This window comes from Apis dorsata, unplaced genomic scaffold (assembly GCF_000469605.1).
Source record: "Apis dorsata unplaced genomic scaffold, Apis dorsata 1.3 scaffold_292, whole genome shotgun sequence".
NCBI lineage: Eukaryota > Metazoa > Arthropoda > Insecta > Hymenoptera > Apidae > Apis > Apis dorsata.
Window position 1 is genome coordinate 1217300 of NW_006263567.1, and position 24909 is coordinate 1242208.

The 24909-nt window shown below is 40.8% G+C and overlaps 2 protein-coding genes across 4 annotated transcripts in view; one reads left to right on the top strand and one right to left on the bottom strand.

The window, feature by feature from the left end:
* The window catches only part of LOC102674489, a 91948-nt gene that overhangs the window by 6751 nt on the left and 60288 nt on the right, over positions 1-24909 (bottom strand). The gene's annotated exons all lie outside the window — the stretch shown is intronic.
* Positions 12954-15075, top strand: LOC102674351 (trypsin-like). Its single transcript, XM_006617107.2, has 8 exons — positions 12954-13134; positions 13286-13416; positions 13586-13683; positions 13806-13962; positions 14032-14142; positions 14243-14392; positions 14612-14812; positions 15008-15075. Exons 1-8 carry the CDS (start codon positions 13017-13019, stop codon positions 15017-15019), a joined length of 978 nt encoding a protein of 325 aa, XP_006617170.1. The 5' UTR covers positions 12954-13016; the 3' UTR covers positions 15020-15075.

Below are 24909 nucleotides of genomic sequence, written 5' to 3' on the forward strand. Positions count from 1 at the left end.
TCCAACATTGTATCCGACCGCACACCGTAGTCACTGCGCGCGCCACCAACGTATTCTGCCGGATGCAGCTGGCCAACGTCGAGGTGAGAAAGGGACAATCGAGCCTTTAAATGTCTTGGTTTTTTAAAACGCCAGTCATCCTCGTGTCCCTCCCCTCTTGCTTTGCTCTTTTTTTCTTTTTTCCCGCTTTTTTGCTGTTAACCGTTCGATCGTTTTTGTTAATTGCTTCTTCGACGTTTTTTGTTTTTTTTTTTTTTTTTTTTAGGGAGGAGAGGAAAATTGAAAGGAGCAAACGAATGAGTTTATAGAAATAAATAAAATTTTTATGCGATTGGATTAATAGTTTAGTCTCACTTTAATTCTTTTTTTTTTTGTAATTGGTAATTATAGATGGATTTATGGTTGGTGATTAAAAGATTGTCATATTTATTACGCGTAATAAATAACTAGGAATGATTAGCGCTTCGAAGAGTAAAAACAATTTAATTGGTACGCGTGTCGTTCGTAATAAATTAACAACATTGACGCGTATAATATAATTAAAGAAGCAACACCGCTATCATCTGCCTTTCAAAGAGGCCCTTGTATTCGAACCGTTACATCGTTACCGTCTACAATAAATTTTCACAAATGATACGATTACTTTCGATAAAACAATAATTCCAGATTTTAACTAAATCTAAACAACGTTTGCGCGTAATCCTTAAAAAATCCTTAAAATTTCGACGATCAAAAACTCGTGTAATTTGTTGCACAAACTACTTTGCACAAACTAATCTGTCGACAATAACAAAGTGTATTAATGTTGATAATCTCTAAAATTTATATGAAATCTCTATCCACGGTATTATCATGTCCCCTCCTCTATCTAATCACCCGACCGTTATCACCATTATTGCCTAATAATCAGAATCGGAATGGAATCTCTGTATCTCGACTAATCGTTGCAACAGAAATGACAGTCGATCCCTACATTAATGCACGCAGCGGGAGAATACCCGCGATCCGGCTAACTTCATTTATTAAAACCAGTCCTCGAACGACAGCTGCCATCCAACGCAGGGAGCGTCATTGGATGTCCATATACGTACGTATGCAATTTCCAAGACAGCCCTCCCTCTCCTCTTCTCCTCCAAAAAAGTCATCGTTTCGACCTATATATGCACGCATATATGTGGATGAAATGCAAGAAGTGTGAATGGCCCGTGACAGAGACGTCGTAAATACGGTTTCTTCTCTTGGAAACGTTGGCGGATATGCTGGTTGGTTCACGGATTCGCGTTATAGTTTTACGATCAAAGAAATTATTGGGCTGTCGCGTGTGAAAGAATGTGTAAAATTATTTGGAAGCAAAGTTAAATTACCGTTAAATAATATTTCTTGCGTATCAATTAAAAAATCGGATGTAATTTCAAACTTTGTTTTGTTTTAAAGAGAAGCGAGTCGTAACGAATCATCCTCCACAAAATCTTCCTTTTTTCCTAGATTTTTCTTAGATTTTTCCTAGATTTCCTTAGATTCGAATAATAATGAAATATGAAATTTCCTGATATTATTATTATTAAAAATTCCATCCAATTTCGTCCTCAAATACAAATCAATTCTCGATTACGATTCGTATCGCGTAGTCTTGATAAAAGAAAAAAAAAAAAAAAAAAGAGAAGAAACTGATTTCCTCTTTCAGAAAATTTCATGATGCGACGAACACATTTCCATAATTTCGGCTCTCAAATCGGGTAGGAGGAAAGAAAGGGGAAGGGAAGAAGTACGATTTCACGGCCACGACGAAATATTACACGAGGTGAAAGCATGGCAGGTGTTTCGAAAAATCGGCGTTCGAAAGATGGTATCGGGGGTATTCAGTAGATCCGATCGGAACGGGCGCGCGCAACAAAGAGGAGAAAGTACGTTTTTCAGGGGAGAGGGGGGGGGGTGAACGAACTTGAAACGGCGTTTTTCGGGGGCCCGTGCGATTATGCGCGCAACCGTGCAGTCGCGTGCAATAACGCGCCGTGCTTCCTTCTTCCCTCTTCTCCCCCCTCCTCCCTGTTTTTCATTCCTTTCTGGTACATTCGTCTCTGCTTCCCCTTCCTCCCCTTTTCTGACTGCGCTTCCTTTTCGGTTTCGCGGCCGATACACGTCCAGCAGGAATCAGAGTGTGACGGACACGCGGAACTTCGTCCGGTGGTGGCGTAATCGCGAAGGAACGAGCGAATTAGTAACGAGGGTTTTGCGATTATTTCCACGATAATGATATCGATTAACGATTTTATATTAATTATCGAATCATGAATTTGTACGAAAATATAGGTAACGTTGAATTTATAAATCGGAGTCCATTCGTTTTTGCGATGTCTTACGTAAATCGTGTTTCGTTGATTTTTTTTTATTTATATATTTATCCAATTAGCAAGGCGAAGCGATCGAGATTCTGCTTTTTCTAAAAAAAAAGCTTAAAAACTTGAGATATTTGCATCGCGTTTGAGATTCTACGAGTTAAAGCAAATAAATTAATCAAACTTTGCACTTTCGTGTTAGCTTTCAAGCTTTCCAAACTCGAATCTTGGATCTTTGAGGACTTCACGTCGGTGGAGAAAGTTTCAAGTTGACGAGCAAACCAGAGACAAATCACGTTCGATAATACTCGACGATTATTCGCGATGAAATAATGTAAGCAATATTTATATCGAGATGATAGGGTAATAAAATATTAGCAGAAAATCTTTCCAATCGATCGAATTCTTCTTCTTCTTCTTCCTCGTGGAAGAAGGAAATGGTCTCGAAGATGGGGTAAGATGGTCTCGAAAAACTTGCTACACCGCCTAATGGCACGAGGGGGGGGTCTTAGCGTTTCCATCTCTCCCTTCGTGAAGAAGAACACGCGGAGGGTGTATCCCGATCGCGTTTTCCCCTGAGACGCCGTCAACCAGACAACGATTGCTCGAGACGCGGTGCACGGAGCGGCGAAAAAAATTGAGTGACTCGAGTGGAGAGGCGAAACGACTCGTGTCTCCTTTGATTTCCTCCTTCGTTCGATCAATTATAATGCATATAACCTCTGTGTAAATTTACACAGCGAACCAACTCGAAAGATGGATCGTGCAATTGGCTGTCTTCGGTATTTGCATGGGGAAAAAATGGCAAGTTAAATTATGATCTATGATCATACATTTTTCTCGTGATCATTTTCCTTTCCTTTTTTCTTATTCTTTTCTTATTAGAAATGACAAAGCTCCGTCACAAATGTGTACAACGATCTTGTTCACCTCTGCAATTATATTAACTTTGCAAATTTTTTAATTTCCTGATACGTAGTAGGAAATCGTTACAATTTTTTTTTTAGAAATCTAATTATATAAATTTACGTTGCACGTGCTGTAAACATCACGATTTGTTGATAAATTTCAGCGTGAAAATGCAAAATCTTTCCGTTTCATCGAAAAGCTAAGTTTGATTAATAATCGCGTATCACATCAATGAAAAGCAAGTACGCTCGTTACCTGGACACGTTCATATATCACCAGAGCCATGTCAAGAAGCTCACACGACGCAAGTTTCAAAAGTAGTCCGATTCGGATTCCTTTTTCTTTTTTTTCTTTTTTCAATCCTCTTCAGAACGACTCGTCAGAATCTGGTCGTTCACTCTCGATCGGTTCCTTTTAAACGATTGAGTTATTCGAATGGTTGACAGATACCTCGTGGCTCATGGCTCGAATCGCGCATTCATCACGCGGCTCTCCTCTATCGATCACCATCTTTTTCGCAATTATTCACGCGTTTAACGTGTCACGTGGCCGTGCAAGCTCTGGTTAATCGATAACCAGTCGTTGATAAGCAGGCACCGATCGTTTGATCGCTGTCAGGACGCACGGCTGCGTTCGCGTCGATAGAAAGACGAATGTATTCCCTTTTCTCGAACCGAGAATTCCTCCTCCGGAGTTTTGTTTCTTCTTTTTCAATTCCGAGATATATGCATTCGTTAACATCGATACGATGATCGATCGGCATACTACTTTTTTTCTTTTCAAGCGGTTTGTAATTTTTCATCCCACGCTCGAATCCATTTTTCATTCTACATTCTGGAATTCCGTTTATTGGTCAATCGATTTTCTTCGTTGCCTTATTAATACATTTGTCGTGCTATGAAAATTTCATGTTCTAGGGCGATTGGCGTATAAACTTTTGCAAAAAAAAAAAAAAATGTGAAAAAGTATATTTTTTTTAACTAATGCCGAATAGAAATATGAACGTAACATTGATCGATCCATTTATCTGAATATCAGTTATTCGAACAAAAATCACAAGGAAAATCAAAATAAATTGAAGACACGATTTCTATTTGTTCCCCCCAAAAAATGAAATTCTATTGTACAATCATAAATGGAATCTTGGAAATTCGATTTCGGGAACATTTCTTTTTTCCCTTTCTTTAGCTGTTCGAAATAATAATTTCTTCCTCGAAGAAATAAAGAGAGCGTGGAATCATCGATCCAATCGAAATCTATTGTTCGCCTCACGTTCACCTCAAGGTATCGACGATGCGCGTTAAAAAATATTGCTTTGCCGAATCGTTTCTGGCCGAAGACGCCAGTCCGCTTCGAGGGAAAAAAATCGCTCGCTTATGGTCGCGAGGCACGTTACGCGTTCTCGAGGAGGTAGTAATAAAAGCGATCGTATCTGGCCCGATTGTTATTTTCTCGCTGCTCGAAGTCGCAGTAAAAATCAACGCAGTGATCGATCCATGCCTCTCCTGTCTCTTATTTCCAATCCATTTTCTCGTGTTTTTAAATGTTACTCGTGTCTGACTCGTTTATTTTGATCCATGATCTTTTATCGATACTCTTGCAGTTTTAAACATTGTTCATATTATCTGGTATTTTTTTCTTTCCTTTTTTGAATTTTGAAGAGACGATAATGAAAAGACATTTTCGTTTTGATCTATGGAAACGTGAAACCCTTCCGTAATGGCAGCGATCTTCCGCGGGTTACCGCGAAACTGCCAATAACTTACAATCACCTAGCGTTCCGTCCTCGAGCTGTAAACTATGCGGGTACTAGTGCCTCTATAATTCACAATCAGCCTCCATTAACTCTTCGTGATCGCGAGAGAAATCTTTATTTACTGGTTGTGAACGACGATTACGTTGTATTTTTTTTTTTTTTCAGAAAAATAGCATCATCCGGGAGAATAGAAATCCATTTGTTTAAAGATTATAATAAAACTTATCCTATTTTCTTTCTAATTTCTCCGATACCACAGAATTAAGATAGCCAGCTTCGTGGCAACCGCATCGGAAATCGTGCAAAGTCACGATGCTTATTTAAACTTGCTTCGATCAAACTATTAAAAATTACACTCATCGATTTAAACTCGTTGAAAAATACAAGAAAAGAAAAGAAAAAAAGATCTACACATTACCAGAAATGGATTAAATCGAAATAAAATTCGATTTTGCGCGAAATATTCCATCTCTATCGTGCAACAAAAGAGAGAAACGATATTCGATTCTTTTCTTGGCTGCAGATCGTTGTCGTTCGAGCAGAGACTGTACCAAGAGCCGACAAAAAGGTCGCGATCGTGGCTTGGTGGAACGTGGTTGTTTTGTCTGTGGGAGGCTGGCTGCGCCGTCTGGTTCTGCTGGCTATCCAACCGCTCCTCGGGATCGAGGTCACGGGCTCTCTGTTACGTAACACGAACAGCAGGAATAAGCTTGCCGAGTCTCGCGAGCCGGCACGATGACGCACGGGCGAAGGATTGGATCCTGTGGTTGCTGGCCTGTTCTTCTCGCGCCTGACCACGGCCCGCCGCCTTTTCGGCGAACTTGAATTTCAACGGCGAGTCGGACGGGCAGGTGTGAAATTTTACTCCTTTCGATTGTTTCTGTTGCCAGATTAAGTGTCATCGACAGGCACGGGAATATTTTTAAAATATATCTTCATTACGGGCAAATATTGCTTCGTAATTCTTTATTTATTCGTTGGAAAGATTACTATTCGTTCGATTTATTTGTTTACTTTTCAAATTCTTGAGTAAGAAAGACAGGAGAAAAATTAAGTAACGTGTTATTCTTTAACGCGGTGTTAAATACCGGTTTGAAAGAAAAAAGAAATAGAAATATCACGTTACAATGAATGGAGAGAAAAGGATGAAGAGGACTCGAGAGAGAAAGGAATTTTGTTTAGGATCTCGATCGGAATTTCGATGGCAACGATCTCTCGACGATCGTCCTATTTTTATCCCGAGACAAATGGGTGTGGCTGTTCAGGATTTATGTTTCTAATTGGGTGTCAGTGACTTGTTTCGCTCCCTCCGTTTCAAAAGGGATTAAGCCTTCCTCCGACAGAGGAATTAAATTTAATTCAACTCGGATAAGAACTCGCCGGATGATACCGTCCATGAATCCACGAGACGCCGAATTCGTTTATGCGTTTCGAATTGAAATTACAGTTTCCAAACAACTCGAGCTTCTGAAAATTATCCCGTGTCTCCTCTCGCGGATCCTCGAATAACAGTGATTAGGAACCACCAGGAACCAGATACCAAATCTTGTATCATTTGCATCCGACAGTTTTTCATAATTCCAAGTAACGAGCTATTGAAATTGGACCGACAAACGCCATCGCGGCATCGCGCGATTAATAACACGCGGCGGATAAACGTTCCATTCCGGCCGCTTCGAGCGAGTTTCTTCTCGCCGAGGATTAAGAGGTATTCTCCTCCTCTTCCTTCTTTTCTTCCCCTTCTCCTCTTCCTCCTTCTCCTCTTCCTCCTCTTCGTGCATTGTACGAGGCCGGCCATCGGAAAATCATTAGTCAAACATACGAGAAAAGATTAAAACCCATCGGGTCTCGTAATACCGATATAATCTTCCGTGGCGTGGCGAGCGAAATCTGTGGAAAATGGACGAGCATGGCGGAACGAATAACCATTAGGTTAACGTATCTCCTCGTAATATTGAGAATTATGTAAATGGTAGGAGCGGAGCCGAGGTTGTTGGTTAAAATCGAAGCGTTATTTACGAGCGGGCAGGCCGGAGGAATCCGAAAGCGGGCGACACTTTTCCCTCTTATTTTTCGATATTATGCGTCGTTAAATTTGCACCGTCCCACCGTTTCTCCTCTCAACGTAACGATGCTTCTCGAATTTTTAACGTATGATAATTGTCGCTTCGCTATATATCTGCATGTTGTACGTACTTCTTTTCCTTCTTCTTCTTCTTCTTCTTCTTCTTTTCTTCCTTTTTTTTTTGCGATTGAGCAATTTTGGGACACGTCACAAGTCGGAAAGGAAGAGAATCGCGTGTTAACGGCAGCCATCGAGGAGGCAAGAGTGGAAAGAGGCGCAACCCAATTTCGCCGCGGAGGAAAAGAGCTTCGATTGCCACATACCGGCACCCGTCACGAGCACTTCCATCGAAGGGAAAAGCTGGAGGGGAAAGCTCGGCCGAGCGATGAGAGCTCGTCCCATCTAGAACGAAAGTGTGACGAGATCCATACAATATTCAACCTTCGTCCTCCATCATCCGACTTTTTACCTTTCAAATTCAACGATACATCATAGAGAATATTTTAATAATTTTTCGATATCGAATCCATGCACCGAAAGTGTCCCACTCACGGGGAAAATTTTTTTCCTCTCATTTTCTAAGAATATCGAATATCCCAAGAAATATTCTCAATGAAAAATTGCCTCGCCTAACTATATTTATGTAATTTGCAAAAACTCATGATGTGTCATTTCACGAACAATTGCAAATTGTCGTTAGAATAGACTCGAAATGCCATCATCTCGAAATTTTCCTATACGAATATATAAAATAAAATCAAAAACAATCCATCTTATTACATATTTTTTCCCCACATTTTTCTCCAATTCTCCAAACCCTCCCAACGTTCGACACACGTTCGTTTGAATTTGATCAGAATCGGCAAAGTTGGACATTCAATAATTACAGATCCGTCGACGAGGGGCGAAACGCAAGCAGAAGGAAGCGGAAATCGATTTTCGAAAGGTTCCGATAATTAACTCCGGCTTCCATCGGATCGAAGGGAGAAAAGAAACACACCGATCGTTATTTCAGTTGGCGAAGTAAAACGGTGTTTGCATGGGGAACGGAAAAGGTTCCGTTCTGCCTGTTTCCATCCGTCGTCCACTTGGCGGAGCGTAACGACCGAACGAGCCAACCCAACAGCCAACCCGGCCGCCAGACACGATGGACTGGGAACCGTCTGGTAGACCTTGAACGGCCCTTTAACTGGTTGCACTCGAGTCAAGGTTGTCTTCTTCCTCTTTCCACGCCGCTGTTGCGCCCGCGGCATTAGGGGGAGGAGGGGAGGGGAGAGAGGAGGGGGACCGGATGAATAGGGTCGTGGGTTCGCCACTTTGTCAAGGTCGTAACCATCCATCGCCGCCGCCATGCCATGTTTTACCTCGGCAGACCGGTAAAAATCGATGCTTTCGAATATTTTGGATGGGTTTCTTTTTTTTTTTGTTCTTTTTTAAAACTTGATCGATGTGTCGTGCGACGTGCCTTCAAGGTCGGGCAACGTTATTGGATGATAATTGGTTTTTCGTTGGCTTTGAGAAACAGGCGGGGAAGGAAGAGAAGCGAAAGGTCTTGCAAAAGGTTATCGTATTCTTTAACTCGATCCAACTTGCCTCGAGGGTATAATAAGAATTTTATTGAATAATAATTGCTTTTTCATTCGATGCTTTCACAACGATGAATATAATCTTGAGAGAAGGCTCCTCCTTTTCGATTTTTTTTATTATTCGCGTTGAAGAATGTTGTTTGCGGAAATAAGAATGGTATCGAATAAATCCTTTTCCAATCTTAAGCTTCGAACGAATAATTCTGCAAACAAGTTCATCCTTCGATTTTAGTATATATATATATTATCTCAATTCCTTTCTCACTAGATCGGTCGTTATTATTTTATTTGCGCATAGCAAGTTGTGTTGCGAATTAAGAATGTAGTTGGGCCACGACGACGACGAGGTAGCAGAATCGATGACTGTGCGTGTTACGTGTGACTGTACGTGTGTAGATGTACAATCGTGTATCCCGGCAACCGTAACCAAATAACTTTGGAAAGGGTTGGAGGATAGACCCAAGAGACGGCATTCCTTATCATTACATCCCATAAACATTATCCTCGGTTCCATCGAGAATGATTCCTCGATCCGGCTACGAGAAATCGAGCGGAGGTAGCACGGAGGCAGCCTGTGGCACGTAGGAGAGACGGAGGCGGCGAAGGAGAAGAGTTAGAAGGAGGAGTGAGAACGGAGAGAGGGGCGCTTGGAGAAGGCGGTTGTATAAATGTTCCCAGTGTCGGAGTGGAATAAGACTTCAACTTTCCAAATGGAAGTTCCATAAATCAATAATTCATTCCCTGCAATTCGATTAATTCAAAAAAAATTTCTACCGAGTGATTGAAAGGATTTTTTCTTTCTTTTTTTATCGTCGATTCACTGCAACGCTCGCGTTGTGTAAAAGGGATTTTTTTACAACACGACAACAAGTCAGACGAAAATGACACGTCGAAGAAACGAGAGGAAAAGAAGAGGCGAGAGGCACTTTCGAACGAAAGTTTCGTATTTTATACTCGGTGTACATGCTTTATCGTTACATCCATCCATAAATCCATCCGTTGCAAGGTCTGAAAAAATTAATTCAAAAAAAAAAAGAAGAAACTTTTACAAGCGAAGAATAGTCGAAGAAGCATGCTAAAAGAGGAGGTCAAGGAAAAAAAAAAGGAACGACAGAAACTTTCGAATGAAAGTTTCGTATTTTATACACGGTATACATGCTTCATTGTCACATTCATCCATAAATCTATCCACTGCAAGGTCTCGACAAAAAAAAAAAATTCTACAAAACGAATTCGTTCGAAAGATTCTTACAAGGATTATTATAATTCAATAATGATCGAAACGATGATCGTCCAATATTGATTAAAAAAAAATATATTTACAGATTGACTCAAAAGAGATAACTTTCGCGTTTATACACTCCATGAATCCATCCACGATAAACGAAAAAAGTTTAAAAAAGCCATCGATATTAATCTAAAAGAATAAAAAAAATATCCACGAAACTTTGAAAAGATTTTTTTCGACGCATGGACGAAAAGACGAGGCCCGTAGAACGAGTATCCAATATGCAAAGTGGCCGCGCGTTTCAGGTACCATCGGCGTAACTCATCGAAATATCGTTGCTCGTGACGGGTAGCGCAGCAGAGAGTGTACAGAGCTGATAGGAACCACCATTACCCATCCCTCTGTTCGAAGGAACCCCGCGTACAACCACCTACAACCCCTGTGTACAATCTCCGCGCGGCTAACAGACCGATCGAGAGCCCCGGGCCTTCGATCGCGACTACCCCTCCAAACCTTGCTACACCCGATGCTAATTAACTGCTCCAACCGATTCGCGCCGCTCTTCGTAAAGAGGATTGTTTTATCGCGTCGCGATTTCGTTAAGCGAGATTTTCTTTCTTTTTTTTTTTTCCTCCGAAAGGAAAGGTTTGAAGAGGTTTGGATAAAAGAAGTTGGAGTAACAGGTATAATTTAACGTTGCAAAAGTGATACACGCTGTCTTGCGAAGAAAATTTCGTTTGGAAAGTATTTTGCATATAACAGGGCATCGAAAACTGAATATTTCGTAGTTGAAAGTTTGCTCTTTGATTGATTTCACGATAATCACGATATTCACACTAGTGAAAAAAATTTCTTCGTTTTCTTTCAGACTTGTTTGTGAAAACGTTATTACGTTTCCTTACAGAATTAATTTTTCCTTAAATTAGCTGATACTTCACGAAATATCAATTTCCTTCTTTTCTGATTCCTCGTTGGAAAAAATCTGGAGGAAATTTCACGAGGAAGAGGAGATTTCGCGTGCAGATCGTTCCGCGGAATGTTTGAGGATCCGTCGAACAGAATTTACTCGCCGGGATTGGTGTTTGCGGGACGCAGCCGAGATACCGGGGAAATATTACGCGGGTGGTTGTTTACGCTTCGCGTGTTTTGTTTATCGATTCGCGGAAGAACCCTCCCCCCCTAGGGATGAAAGTTCGCGGACGAAACGAGAAGGAGACTCTCGAAACGAGAAGGCAGGAAATTATAATCCGGTTAGACTGTTTTTCTTCCTACAAACAGAGGACGTTCGAGTCTTTGAGAGGGATCAAAATCAAAATGGGATGTTTGAAACGTCTCTTACGAAATTTTCCGTAACCTTCGTCCTCTTTATGCCAAAGAGAAAGTGGTTATGCGCCAATTTACGCGCAACAGAATTACATCGAAGGTAGATGGGGAGAAAAGAATTTGAAGAATTTCTTCGTACGCGATCGACGATTGATCCGTGTTTCAATAAAAGAATCCTTGGTGAGTATTGCAATAAAAAATTCAAAACGCGACTCTCGAAATAAAAACATAGTGACGCAGACATATGTGTCATTCGCCCTAAGATAAGAAAATTCTTATCACCCACGTCGATTATGTCAATGCACTTGCTTGCATTTTTTTTTATCGTAAAAATGACGTTTAATAAACAATTATCAATCGCGACGTGATTGGCGAGATTGGAAAGCAACGAAGGGATGCTCAAAATCTTGGTCGTAAATAAACCTCTCGTGTTTAAAATAATAAATAAAATCAATAACCGGTTGCATGGAGCTCAGACTCGTTAATAATTCGTTTGATAAGCGACGCTCTGAAACGAAGTGATAATTGACGGAACAACGTTAAGCCTTAACGTTCCAATCTTTCATGAATATTTATTTTCCTCCTATAATCGCTCCGATTAATTTATCCTTTAATATCGACCGAGCAAACCGGTCGATATATTATATACCGGTTTCTGATTCCAATTCGTGCAATTTCACGGATGGAATCGAACATATCGTAGACAAGTTTTAATAGAAAGAGAGAGAGAGAAAGAATTCGAATCTTTTATGGATTATCGCTTAATTCGAATTCGAACAGATTAATATTCTAGTTTATCCAAATACTTGTAAAATTTTTCAGATCGATAAACACTCAGCTTCTAATGATATTCGAATTAAATACTAAACGAGTTTTTGCACGTCTTTGGATTTGACTTGGATTTATAGTATGGGTATTGAACTTGATCCCATCATTAATTTAATTCATTGCTCGAAAGCGTGATTCACTTCGATCGTACTCAATTTTAACGCGACGTTAATTCGTACCTGGAAGATGATGGAGGATTTGATCGATATTCAAAAATTAGATTTCTTGAACTTATACGTACGATTAACCACCCGTTCTCCGTCTCTTGATCTTATCCATACGTCCGGATGAGTTTTGATTCATCGCGTAATCCTCGTTGGAAACAAGATTTGTTGTTGGCGAAATTGATTGAAAATCAATGATGCGAAATCCTTTGATTTAGGATCGTTTATCAACGTGTAATAACAGGTAGGCGAATGCACGTGTCGAATCGATGTTGTTGTTGTTTCATTATTCGTTTTTTATGTGAGATTTTCCACGAAATGAATTATTACTTACACGAATGAATGATAACCGATGATAAGATTTAAAATCAATGCAATTTTTTATTAGATTAATATTGATAATTATCCAGTAAGTCTATGATTCAATTGGGTTAATATATCGTTAAGACAATTTCAATTTCTAAATAAATGATAAAAATCAAGTAGGGAGTAGCTGTTATTAGATTTGATCGTTATCTGGATACGATTACTTCATTTTCGACTTCATTTTAGTGGACGAATATCGAGCGTAAATTTGATAAACGATTATTTTTACACGTGGAAAATAATTATATTCGAATGTTATAATTCTTACCAAGATTCCTTCCTTCAATAATTTTAATGTAATTAATAATCTCTTCAATAATTTCACTCGTTATTTTATAGATAAAAGATATCACCTGATAATGGAGATAATATCCGATAATGCTTTGTATTTCTAATCGTATTATCATTTAGTGGAGAACAATCGATGGAAGAGGATCTCTTTTTTGGTGGTGAAAATGAAACTAGAATATATTCCAAGGGAATTTGTACAAAAACGATTAGTTTATCAAAGGAAGATGTCGTTAACTTCTTTCGCTTTAGGATTCTTGTTTGCCATAACTTATTTGACGATTGGTAAGTGAAAATGTTCAACACTTTGATGAATAGTCTGACAATGTCATTCTCGTTTTTTACTTAATTTATTAATAAATTATACGTGATTTGTCGCACGTGCAAAAGATACGAATGTAAAATAATAATATTATCCATTAAAAATTATTTATAGACATCGATACACAATCGATTAATCCAGAGACTAGTTCGAATCCGAATCCAAAAATGGAATGGACGATTTATGATCTGCTTGGTCGTATAGTTAATGGGTCAAAAGCATCTTTGAGACAATTTCCTTATCAGGTACACGTGTTGTAGAAACATTTTCGTTTCTCGAATATTCCTCGATACGTTATTTTTACGTTGGTTTTATATATATATATATATTTTATCAATCCATTGTGATTACATATAATCGATTAGATTTCAAGAAAAAAAATCTGTTCTTATTTTCTCTTGAATTATTACATAGGTATCCTTGAGAGAAACTCACAGCTCTGTACATTTTTGCGGAGGAGCGTTGATACACGAAAAATACGTTCTCACAGCTGCCCATTGTATGTTCGACCAGTGAGTTACGAATATATCAATATATCAAACTTGAAAGAGATACAGACAATTTTCATTGATAAGAGTATCAATTATCAAGTGTCAAATTCATTGTTCTCGTTATATCAATCTGGTTTTCATAGAGGTGTACAAATACAACCTTGGATGATCACTATAGTTGCCGGTGAACTTCAACTCTGGCAGCCAACCTCGACTGGTCAGAGAAGAGGCGTAGAAAAGATCCACGTTCATCCTAATTTCAATAGCATCACGTTAGAAAACGACATAACTATTCTTACTGTACTGATCTTTTTGCAAATCTATCAACGCTCTATAAACTTTGTCATCTTACAAATGTCCGTTTTCCAGCTCAAAATAGCGTTCAGATTGACACCTGAAGTGAACATAGCCCCTTTGGCGGATCACACTCCTATTCCAGCGACGATCTGTCAGGTGGCAGGATGGGGTTATCCAAGCGAAGTACAAATCCGTTCTATTGGTTTAAATATCGTCCTCGTCAATTATTCCTTTTTTCTTTTTTTACTTATCTTTTATTTAAACTTTATCGTCTCTCTTTCAGAATTTTCCTGTGACGAGCGAGGATCTTATGTACGTGGATTTACCACTGATGAGCCGTGACTTATGTAAGAAACTTTTGGAAAACGTAACAGACTTCCCACCAGGGATGATTTGTGCTGGATACATGGAGGGTCAAAAAGACGCTTGCCAAGTAACTTTTTTTTTTTAAAAAAAAGAAAAGAAAAAAATTTAACAGAGATTACATCAAAATTTACTTTGGTCGAATAATTGATCCAAAGACGGATTAATCATCCATAAAGAATTTTTTTTTTATCGAGTCCCATAGAAATCGTAAACTCATCGTTCGAAGAATTTAATTTAATTAAAGTTCTTTCCACGTTAAACGATAACGTTTGATTTTTCGTCCCAGGGCGATTCTGGAGGCGGTATGATGTGTAACGGCGAGCTAACCGGTGTAGTTTCCGGTGGAGACGGTTGCGCTCGTCCACGTACCCCTGGTGTTTACACAGATGTCTATTTCTACACCAGTTGGATCGCGGAAGTCACGGAAGAAGATGTGTTCCTTAAAAAAAGGATGGCAATTAAAGACGATGAGTCAGGCACGGAACAGGTGATGGCCTCCACGATCTTGCCATCGATTGCTTTTTCTATATTGTACCATGTCCGATAAATGTTTTCTTTTTTTTTAAATTAAATATGTACATATATATATCATACTCAATACAGAAATATGTTTTTTTCATTAACTATATATTTTCGCTGAAAAAAAAACGATAATAAATTTATTTTTTTTTTTGCATTGCAGAAAATATTATGACAATAAAATTGGATCATACCGACGTAAAAAATATCCAGCATATCACCACTATGTCCAGACTATTCTGAAACTTTCCGTTTTTTAAAATTTCATGTGATTTCTTTCTTTTTCTTCTCCCCCTTTTTTCGTCTGTACGGATTTTCTTTATTTTTATTTATACATTTATGTAATTATTATTTTCTGATAAATAAAAACATCTGATTAAAAAACATCTCTAACTTGAAATAAAATATTATTATAATTAGAATAGAAAAAAAATAGAAAAAAAAATATAATTTTTTTGAAAATCAATCTACGAAACCAATTAATTAACCTTTATAGTATCTTTTCATATTTTAAAATTCTAGAAATACATTGTCAATAAACGAATCTCGTTCATAAATTATCAAAAACTCCATGTTCTATTTCAAAAAAAAATCGTGATGTCACGTTTCGATCATTCGCAAAAATAGTAGAAATCTTTGAAATTCTAAGTCGATAATTGTTTAACAGTGGGCGATTTTTCATCAATTAGCTCGAAAACTGAAAGAAAAAAATACACGTTTGTACCTTTGATATTGTAAAACTTTGTTCATATGAGCTAATGAGTACTAGTAACGTTGCCAGTCAATGTCGAACGATAATCTCGCCACGTCTGACGATTCCCATCCGTTTCTACTGAATTTCCTCGCTCCTCAAAGGAAGGACTCGTCTTCGAGATATTAGAAGAAAATATTTATCCGTACCGGAGGAAGGAGAGGCGGAAAGTCGATGGATGTACGAATCGAAGCCAATTATCAGGCAAAAACCTTTGGGGAGTAACAGGATTCTTCATGGTACGAACCACGGAACGTGAGAAGCTATGTTTTCCTTCAATCTGTCGCCCAATTTCTATTACCAAAATCGATTGTTTCGGGATGATGCGTAAAAATCGTGATGCGACTCCCTGATTTATTTTTGTAACGACGTTGATAATACCATCAATTCTTCCTGGCTGTTCGATCACTTTGTTCAATTCTTAGAAGAAAATATTTAAATATTCGAAACTTCATCTGATAACTTTGGCCATCTTCCTGTTCAATCACGTTCGATTCTCCTGTACTTGCTCTGTAGAGGAAAAGATTTGGAAGAAAATATTTCGCAATTGGAAATTTAACAAATTTTGTCATTGTGACAAGGATTAAGACGTAATTATCAAGATTGCATCGCGTGACCGCAATTCACCGAGGAAGGCTTCCGTTTCCGAAAGTTAATCCACGTCGAAACCCGAAAGGTGGTCGGTTTTCGGCGAGGGTGTATCGCGGATCGATGGGCGGGCACGATCGTAAAGAAGAGGGGGACAGAGAGAGGGGTGGCGAAAGAAGCCTGTACAAGGGTGAACTTATAGTCTCGAAAACTGCGCGCACCGTGATAAACGTAACTTCTAATACACGATATCCACCCTCCTGATCTCTCCTCCTCCCCCCACCCGGCTTACCCACGAATTTTTCACGGAGTTGCATCCTCCCTGGATTTCCACCACCCTCGCGAGGGCCGCGACCTCTTTAATTCCACGGATCGAATAAGAATTCATTAGAGCGCCATCCCCCGTTAGGGGGGAGGGTTTTAAATAAATTAAAAGTTTACTTTTTCTCGCCGCAACTTTAGCCACTGGCCGCGATGGAAATGGTTTCGAGGGTGAAATCGAATCCCCACTTTTCTCTCTAATTACTCCTCCCGGGAAGGATAAAGGGGGGAGACTTGCAGAAATCTATTCGCCGAGAGTTCTGGTCCTGGAGAATTCGAACTCGGAATTGGCCGAGAGTTTTCAGACTTTGAACAAGCGAACGAGCAATTCGAGACGGAGATGGAACGATGTTCTCATGGACGAATATCGGTGTTAATATCCCGTGGTTCATCTCGATCGAAATAGGATTGCGATTTAATGAGAGTTCGATGAATTATTAACAAGGAAGATCGTTCAAATATATATATTAAACTAAAGCTCTCTATCCATAAAACTCGAATATCTATATATACATTTATATCCGAATAGGGATACTTATTCAATTGATTCGCAATTGACAGATATACAAGACCAAGGCCGAAACAATATACGCGATTCTGCGTAATGCGCTACTTTATTAATCGATAATATCTCCACGAATAAGACGAATTCCTCTCTGCGAACAATTGAAAAATTAAATAACGGTGTGTAAAAAACGTAATTTAATCGAGTAACGAGAGACATTTATCGGTGATACCTTTGGTTGGTACACGTGGATCGGTTGGCCAAATTTGTGGCGAATTGCGAGCCGATGGGAAAACCAAGGCAGCCGTTCCATCGCGTTATGGAAATTTCGGGAGGCCGTGCAATTATTTGGATCGATCGGCGGCAAGGGCAATCTCTTTGCTCGTTCGCGGTGCTCCACGGTAACGGAGGGTAGATCAAAGGGGCCGGTTTCCCTCTCTAATTACGGAAAATTTCGTTTCTCGAAGGTATTTAGTCCGGACGGGAGGGAGATTTCCTTTCCTTACGCGAGGGGAGAAATCTTGGCTTCTGTGCGCCGAGAGAAGCGTGAGACACGCGAGGCCTCTCCCGTGTATATTCCCGTCTCGGGCCAAAGATCGAGGATGACAGCGGTGCCAATCTCTTAACCGGGAACGATACCTTTCGTGACCAAAAATTGACGTTGATTTCGTCGACGCGGAGCTTCTTACGAGGGGATTAACGAAGATCGAGTGGTATATACGTACACAGTGCTTCGAAAATAGGGGCTGAAATTTATATAAGGGTAGAAGGTATAGGAAAAATTGAATAGCAGTAATCTACTTTTTTAAAACATATTTTTGCTCTATGGTAAAAAGAAAAAATTGAATGCTTCAAAAATAGAGAGAGGGAAGGGGGATACGATAAAGTTTAATTATTTATGAAGCATCCTGTATAAAGAGAGAGGATATTAAGGAATAAAGAGTTATTCATATTAAAGAAGCCTTTTATCAAAAAGTTGGGTCGAGTAATCTGAAAAATTAAATAGCTAATTAACAAGTTTGATATCTCCCTCGTTATAGCCTGATATCAACGATTCACGAAGTTCAAAAATCTCCTATTAAACATTCAATTACGTACATACCCCTGAGGGGGTACGATTTTGTTGTAAAAATCAAAAGCTCGGTGAGACGAGTCGCTTCATACCTCGTCGATTCCTTCTTGGAATAGGTCAATTAAGGTCAACGATCGAAGGAGCCGAGGAAAAGGAAGCGTGGAAGGATCGTTTTCGTGATCGGGGATGGTTTTATGGCGCGTTTAAACCAGAAGGGAAGAGAGAGAGAGAGAGAGAGAGGGAACGCTTTGGTTTTGATGGCGTGGCGACGAGTCGACGAACGAGGCCCGTTTAATGACCGAGTTACGGCCAAGATTGCCGCGAGAACGAGTCGTTGGTTCACGATGTGACCGGAAATTCGAGCGACACCATAAAAAGTAACTTTCTTAAAGCAAAAACGTTAATTTACATAATATATACTCTCCTTTGCTAAAAGACGTAGCAACAAATAATATCACAAAGTGTAAACAGAATTCTTATGATCTCAATTTCAGTTTCTTCGTAATTATACAATTTCAAAAAATAATATCCAATTCCCTAAATCTTTTTCACTTGTGAAAGTATTCAGGATAGAGGATTCGAAGCTCGATATTCTCGATTCCAAAGATGATCTTCCCCGAAGATGAATTCCGGCAACGTTCGTATCAAATTCTCTCCCGCTGAAACTGACCCACAAACCGGCCATCAATTCACCAGGCCGTATGAAAAAAAGATACACCAAGATTCCATCCCCAATCTCGTCCAATCCATCGTTTCAAATTCACCCCGAAAAATCCTGCGTGCTGATCCAACGATCCACCTCCATCCTTATATCCTTTCTCCACTTTCCTCGCCACTCGCCTTCCAAAATAATAATACCGCCCTTTAACTGGCCTCGTTCCAAAAACTCGAGTCTGGTTAACAGTGGTTGCTCGAGTGGTTACGCGTTTATGATAATGAGCGGCTGATTCCACGTTTTGTTACCCCGGCTGGCTGGCTTAAAACGCGGCCTCGAGGCGCGGCCTAAACTTGTCCGGCAATAACTCGCGATTCACCCTTTTATGGGATTAAGAGATGCCACCGATGCCCGAGCTTTACGGGGCAAAGTCTGGAGGCGCGCCAGGGTAAGTAATTGGCCGCTGCGGGTGGAGATAAAGCGGTCAAGCTGGCGCGTGCAGCTCGAATGTATAATTTTTTGGCCCGAGGCGGTGGATGATACGGGCTTAGTTTCACGTTGTTATTAAAGGTTTTATCAAAGGCGACTCGTTCCGACGATCTGCGTGAATTTCTAGGAATCGCGAGGAATTTTCCTTCAACCTTCCTCTTCTTCAATTTTCTTTAAAATTTAGAAAACTTTCTTAATATTCGTATATCCATGAGCGAATCTTCTTCTTAATCTATTTCTTAAAAGTCTCGTTATAAATATTCTCCATATAGTTAAAATTCTCTATATATTGGTATCGAGTGATGATTATTCTTCTAGAAATGGCCACGCGAGTATTAATTATGAAAAAAGAGAAAGAGAGAGCTCCGCTAATTAACAGGCGGAAAACGAGTGGAACGATGAGGCGGAATCGTCAGTAACTCATAGAAAGAAGGAGGGGTTCATGAAGGCCAATTAACCATCCGCGTCTGCGTCGAAGACGCAACGGTCCTCTTAGGTAAACGCGAATAAGTGACTCGGGAATTTTCGAAGCCCGTCTCGAATCCCAAATGAGGGCGGTGTGACGAGAGGGGAGCGATGGAGAGAGGAAGGTTTGGAGGTTTACATTTAATTAATTAGACGGGCGGCGAGCTCGGTGTTGAAAGGGAAAACGAGGAAGCATCGGAGCTGGACAGTGAAACGCGTTTAAACGCGCTGCTTTCATCTCTGGACCGCGTCCACCGCCGAGGCTGACCGCTCGCTCGCGCGAAAATACGCGTGGAGTGTTTTGTACCCCCTCTCCATGCACGACCGGTAACGTAACTTGCTAATTTTCGCTAATTTTGGCAAAAATACCCTCACTCTGTACAACGTTTGAACTTTGTAATTCGGTCTAGGTTTTTCGACGAGGAGTGCACTCATGGTTAAATAATTGTCGCGGTATTTCCTTTAGTTCGAGGTTGGAGACTGTTGTTGACCGTTGCTGCGTGGAGGAGAGAGGGAAGTTTGAAGCAGGGGGACACCGTGTACTCGAAAATTCTGGTTTTTGAAGATTCGGAGATTCTTTGTTCTTGTTTCTGCGCGGCGCGGTTTCTTTGCATCGTTGGAATTGTCGGAATTTTCAAACGATGTTTAATACGGTGAATTGAGAGTTAGAACCGCGGGCAGGTTTGAATATTTTACGATGGTAATGAAAGAAATAAATAGAAGAGATAATACCAGCTCGGAGTACGTCATTAAAACGGTGAAACGGTCCCTTGCGCCTTCTTTCCGCGGAGATAGCGGTCTCATATTGCGAATAAAGCCTTTGGAATAATCGTGGGAGGTGGGAAGAATCAGGGGGGAGGCTTCCAGAATCCTTTCATTGCTCATTTCAGCGATGGTTAATGTAGCGCGCAATATTTTGGCTTATTTAACCCTACGATAACCTCGATCTCGTAAAAAATCAACAAAAATTTACCTAAATTCATCACATTTTCAATTAAAAAAATTTCAATGGTATCGAGATTATTGCGTGTTCATTGGAACTTATGAAACATAACATCACAGAGTGATACACAGAGAATCTGCAGTTGAAATGCGTAATCATGGATTGTTAATAATCCTTCGGTGAAAAGTTTCACGCGTGAAATTAAATGCTTCTTACAAAATTCTCATTGCCTCGAGCCACTCTCTCTCTCTCTCTCTCTTTTTCTGTTCGAAATACATGGGTCGTTAAGAAATTTCCCACTCAGCTTTTGCGGGTACGGAAACCGATGAGATCGGTCTGTCGTTATTTTCCCCATGTCGTGTCTCGCCTAATGGATCCACCATGGCGAAGGGTCAGTCACGGTCCGTGGTCGAAACGTTTCGTCTTCGTCTTCCGCTCGAGATGGCTTCGTCTCTGTGACGAAGCCAGACGCGCACCGTGAGATAACAATTTCGCGGTGAATCGAGCGTGCTACAAATATCATCGAAGGTAAATCACTCGGAATTATTAGGGATTATTCGCGGCCGATTCGATTCATTTCTTTGCTGGCGCACGTTTTCGAGAGAAAGAAAGAGAGAGAGAGATCGTAAATATTTTTTTGAAAATCTTTTTCAGCTAAAATTTAAGCAATCTCTCAATTTTTACCAATAATACGAGATTTGACGATAGAGTGATAAAAGAGTGGCATCGTTATTGAATTATAGTCGTATTCAAGATAGTTTTCTTTTAGAAAATTATACATCGAGAGTCCAGTCTAATTTTTCAAAATAATTTTAAAACTGATTTTGTGAAATTGTTTCCAGAATTGCGTCGCGATGTCCTTTTTTCGATGCTTCTTTGAAAAAAAATCAGTTGGGGAGTTAAATTGTTTAATTTTTTTTTAAATTAATTCTAAAGATACGTTCGAAATTACTTTGATACGCGAACGCATTGAAAACGAAGATATATCGTGCAATTTATCATTTATCGGAGAAGAAAAATCATTAAACCATCGTGAAAACTCGTGTCAACGCCTCGTGAAATCTGCTCGTTAAACACAAAATCCAACAAGGAGGGAATCGAGGGAGAGAAATGGAAAACGGGCAGGCGGCCACGTTCCATCATTATTTTCCTCGTGTCTTCCTAATGGTCTCGCCAGGGGAGTGCGCCGCAAGAAAGGCCACCACCCTCCTTACCTTGTCTTTTTCCACGACTCCTGACCGAGCACAACCTCTTCCACCATGTCCTCTCCTCCTCCTTTCCCAACCTTTCCAACAACCGTGTTCGTACATTTATGAAAGTCATCGATAAGAATTTCCACGGCGCGCGAGAGTCGACGACAATGTTTGCTCCGACCGATCCTCCTTCCGCCCCTCCTCCTCGCCCGCTGTCTCTCTGGGATGCAATTACTTAAAGCGCGGAGAATCCACCACCCTCTTCCCTCTTTCGATGAAAAACGCTCCCTCCCCACTTGCGTCGCTTAAATCCCGTCCATTTGTCAGCTCGCCCTTGGCCAGCGGGGACTTTTTTGCTTCTGCATCCCCGAGAAACGTGGAAAGGTCGCCGACCGACCACTCTCGCCCGAGATCGAGATTCTTTCGGGAACGAAATTCTCATCTCCAACGATACCGAGATTTCCAACCTGACCTGTCCACAAATGAAAAGGATAAATCACCCGGCTTCCTCGCTCTTCAGACTTTAAGTAGAATCGAAACGTCGTTTATAGAAATACAAAGGCGTCAGGTTTTCCTTTTCTTGTTCGAACAGTTCTTCGAAAGAAAAAAAAGAAACTTCCACTTCTTCCAATTGCCCCGTGATTTTGCTTTCATTTGCGTTGAAAGAGTTATATGATTCTACGTACGTGAATCGTATAATCGTATTATCATGCAAATTAATCTTATCATATTCGATACTCTCTATAGGATACCTCTCTCTATTTCTATTTCTGCCGAGCATTTTCGATTCGATTCTCAACGATTTTTCCCAATTCCAGTCTTTCTCTCGGCCCCTCGACGTGATTTTACTTCGAGATCCCTCTCGGTTCTCGCGAGGGAAACAGCACGAGGGACGGAATCGCTCGAGTGACCCTAAGGGGATGCACGTTGCGCCCGCGGATCCGCGTTCGGTCGCGGTCGAGCGAGCCTAGGGGACGTGAAAAGACGCCGGAGACGCGGACTCATCGATCTACGACCCTCGACGAAAGGGAGGCAAATTAGGTTATCCTGGCAGAAACGTCGTCCTGTCAACCGCGCGCAGTCTATCGGACAGCCCCTTTGACATTGTCCAGCCTAACCTCCGCTCAATTATTGTAATATCCTATGAGCGTTCCAATTTTCGACAACGACACGTCTGTAATTCGATCATCCAAGTGTCGTGTAAGATCGAGTGAAGAAAAAGATGGGATATGGATCACGAGGCCATTCACGTTTAAATTGTTTACTTTCACGACAAACGAGATATTTCTCTCATACTCGTCTTTGAATGATAAGTATATATAAATGTCTTCTCTCCTTTTCTTATATAACTTGTCAACTGTGGAAACTAGGATTCGAACTTGAGAATTGCATAACTTGCCCTCTTTCTCTTTCACTTCGTTTCTGTATCGCATAAGAACGGAGAAAAAAGAAGAAGCGGAAGACGGCGCGGCGCCGGAGGCAAGCCTTCGACGTGAAACCGTTCGACGTTGCCTCGAGTTTCCACCACGTCGGCGAACTTTGAAAAATAGTGGTCTTCTTTGTGAAAAGAAAAGAATATCGTCCCCTTCCCTGCCCCCAGATAAATTTCACAGCGTCGTCCATCGTTTATTTACCAAGGACTTCGATACTCCAGCGAAAAGTTTGGAATTTGCAAGCCGATCGTGAAACCGGACAAATAGTTGCTCGCGGACCTTTCCAACTTTCGACGGGATTTAATTGTTGTTCCCGCGCAAAAACCGCGACTTTCAACTTTTTTCAATCGGCGCGAGGAAACTTTTCTTCGCCTAATCTTTTTCCCCCAAAACTCGCTCCCCCCGTTTCCAAGTCCGCTCCAAAATCGCTTGTATCCCTATTTCGAGTGGCGCGTAGTTTTACTCCCCTCCCCAACGATCTTTCCTTTGTAGCTCGATCCTTCGTTCCCCTTCCAGCTTCGGATAGCTTATTTTCTACCAATTTTCCCTTCGTTAGCCGCTTCTTTGACACTCGTTTCCTTGCAATTCGACCTCCTCTCTGGAACAATTTCGCTTGCTTACGGAGCGCCGTGTAACGCGATTTCCAACGCGAATTCCACGGATTAAACGGATCCGCGCAGCTAACGATACCGTACGCCCTTCGCTTCGTTTCGTTACGATTTCGCGGCAAACGTCGAGGTAAAATTCATACGGAAAACGTACTCGCGAGCGCGCGCATCGATGGCGTAATCGTGAAATTGGATTATCGGGCGGAGGCAGGAAAGCGGATCATCGAGCCTGACAATTAGCCGCCCCGCGCGTGGCTGCACGGGTGGAGCTTTTAAATTTCCGGCTTTGGGGTGTAGAGAGGCGGAAAAATATTTAGAGTAGCGGCGCGGGTGGGGCCGAAGAGGCGAAATTACGCGCCACGCTCGAAATGAATTTACGATAGCTCTTGCCGAGCAATTTCTGGTCGAAAGTTTCCTTGTTTCTCGAGTGATTTGTACTCGTGCCGCTTATTTCCAACTCTCTCTCTCTCTCTCTCTTTCACGAAATTAATTCCACTTTTTCTCCTTTCTCCCTAGCGCTCCCTAATTGAACTGTTTGATTTATTTGCACGTAACTTAACCTTGAGATTTCTCTTTTTCGTTAACGATTATCGATTATTTGTGCATTTCGGAATCGTATCGTGTGAGTTAAATCGCTTTGTCGTATCATTTTCAAACGAAATCTCGATTAAATTATTAGTGATAATTCCTCCCTATTGATTATTTTAGAAAAAGGTTGAAATTAATTAAGAAGACGCGTAAGAATTCTTGTTGCCAAATGTCACAAGGAAGATGAAATTAAATCTCAAACGTTTCTCTCGCGTTTTCTCTCTGCCTCGCGAACGAGAAAATTTCTTTCGCCAGAGAAAGTGCAGCGACGGGGGCTGGTTAAAAATACGATTCTTTGTCCGCCGGAGACCACGAGCGGTTTTAGACCGCGCCGCGAGAAAAAGAAAAATACCGTAAAATTCCTGTTCAAAATTGGAACCGCGTGTCGCGTGTTCAAGGAAAACGCGCGCGATTCGTGGTGTTTAATCTTACGATCGAGAGAGAGAGAGAGAGA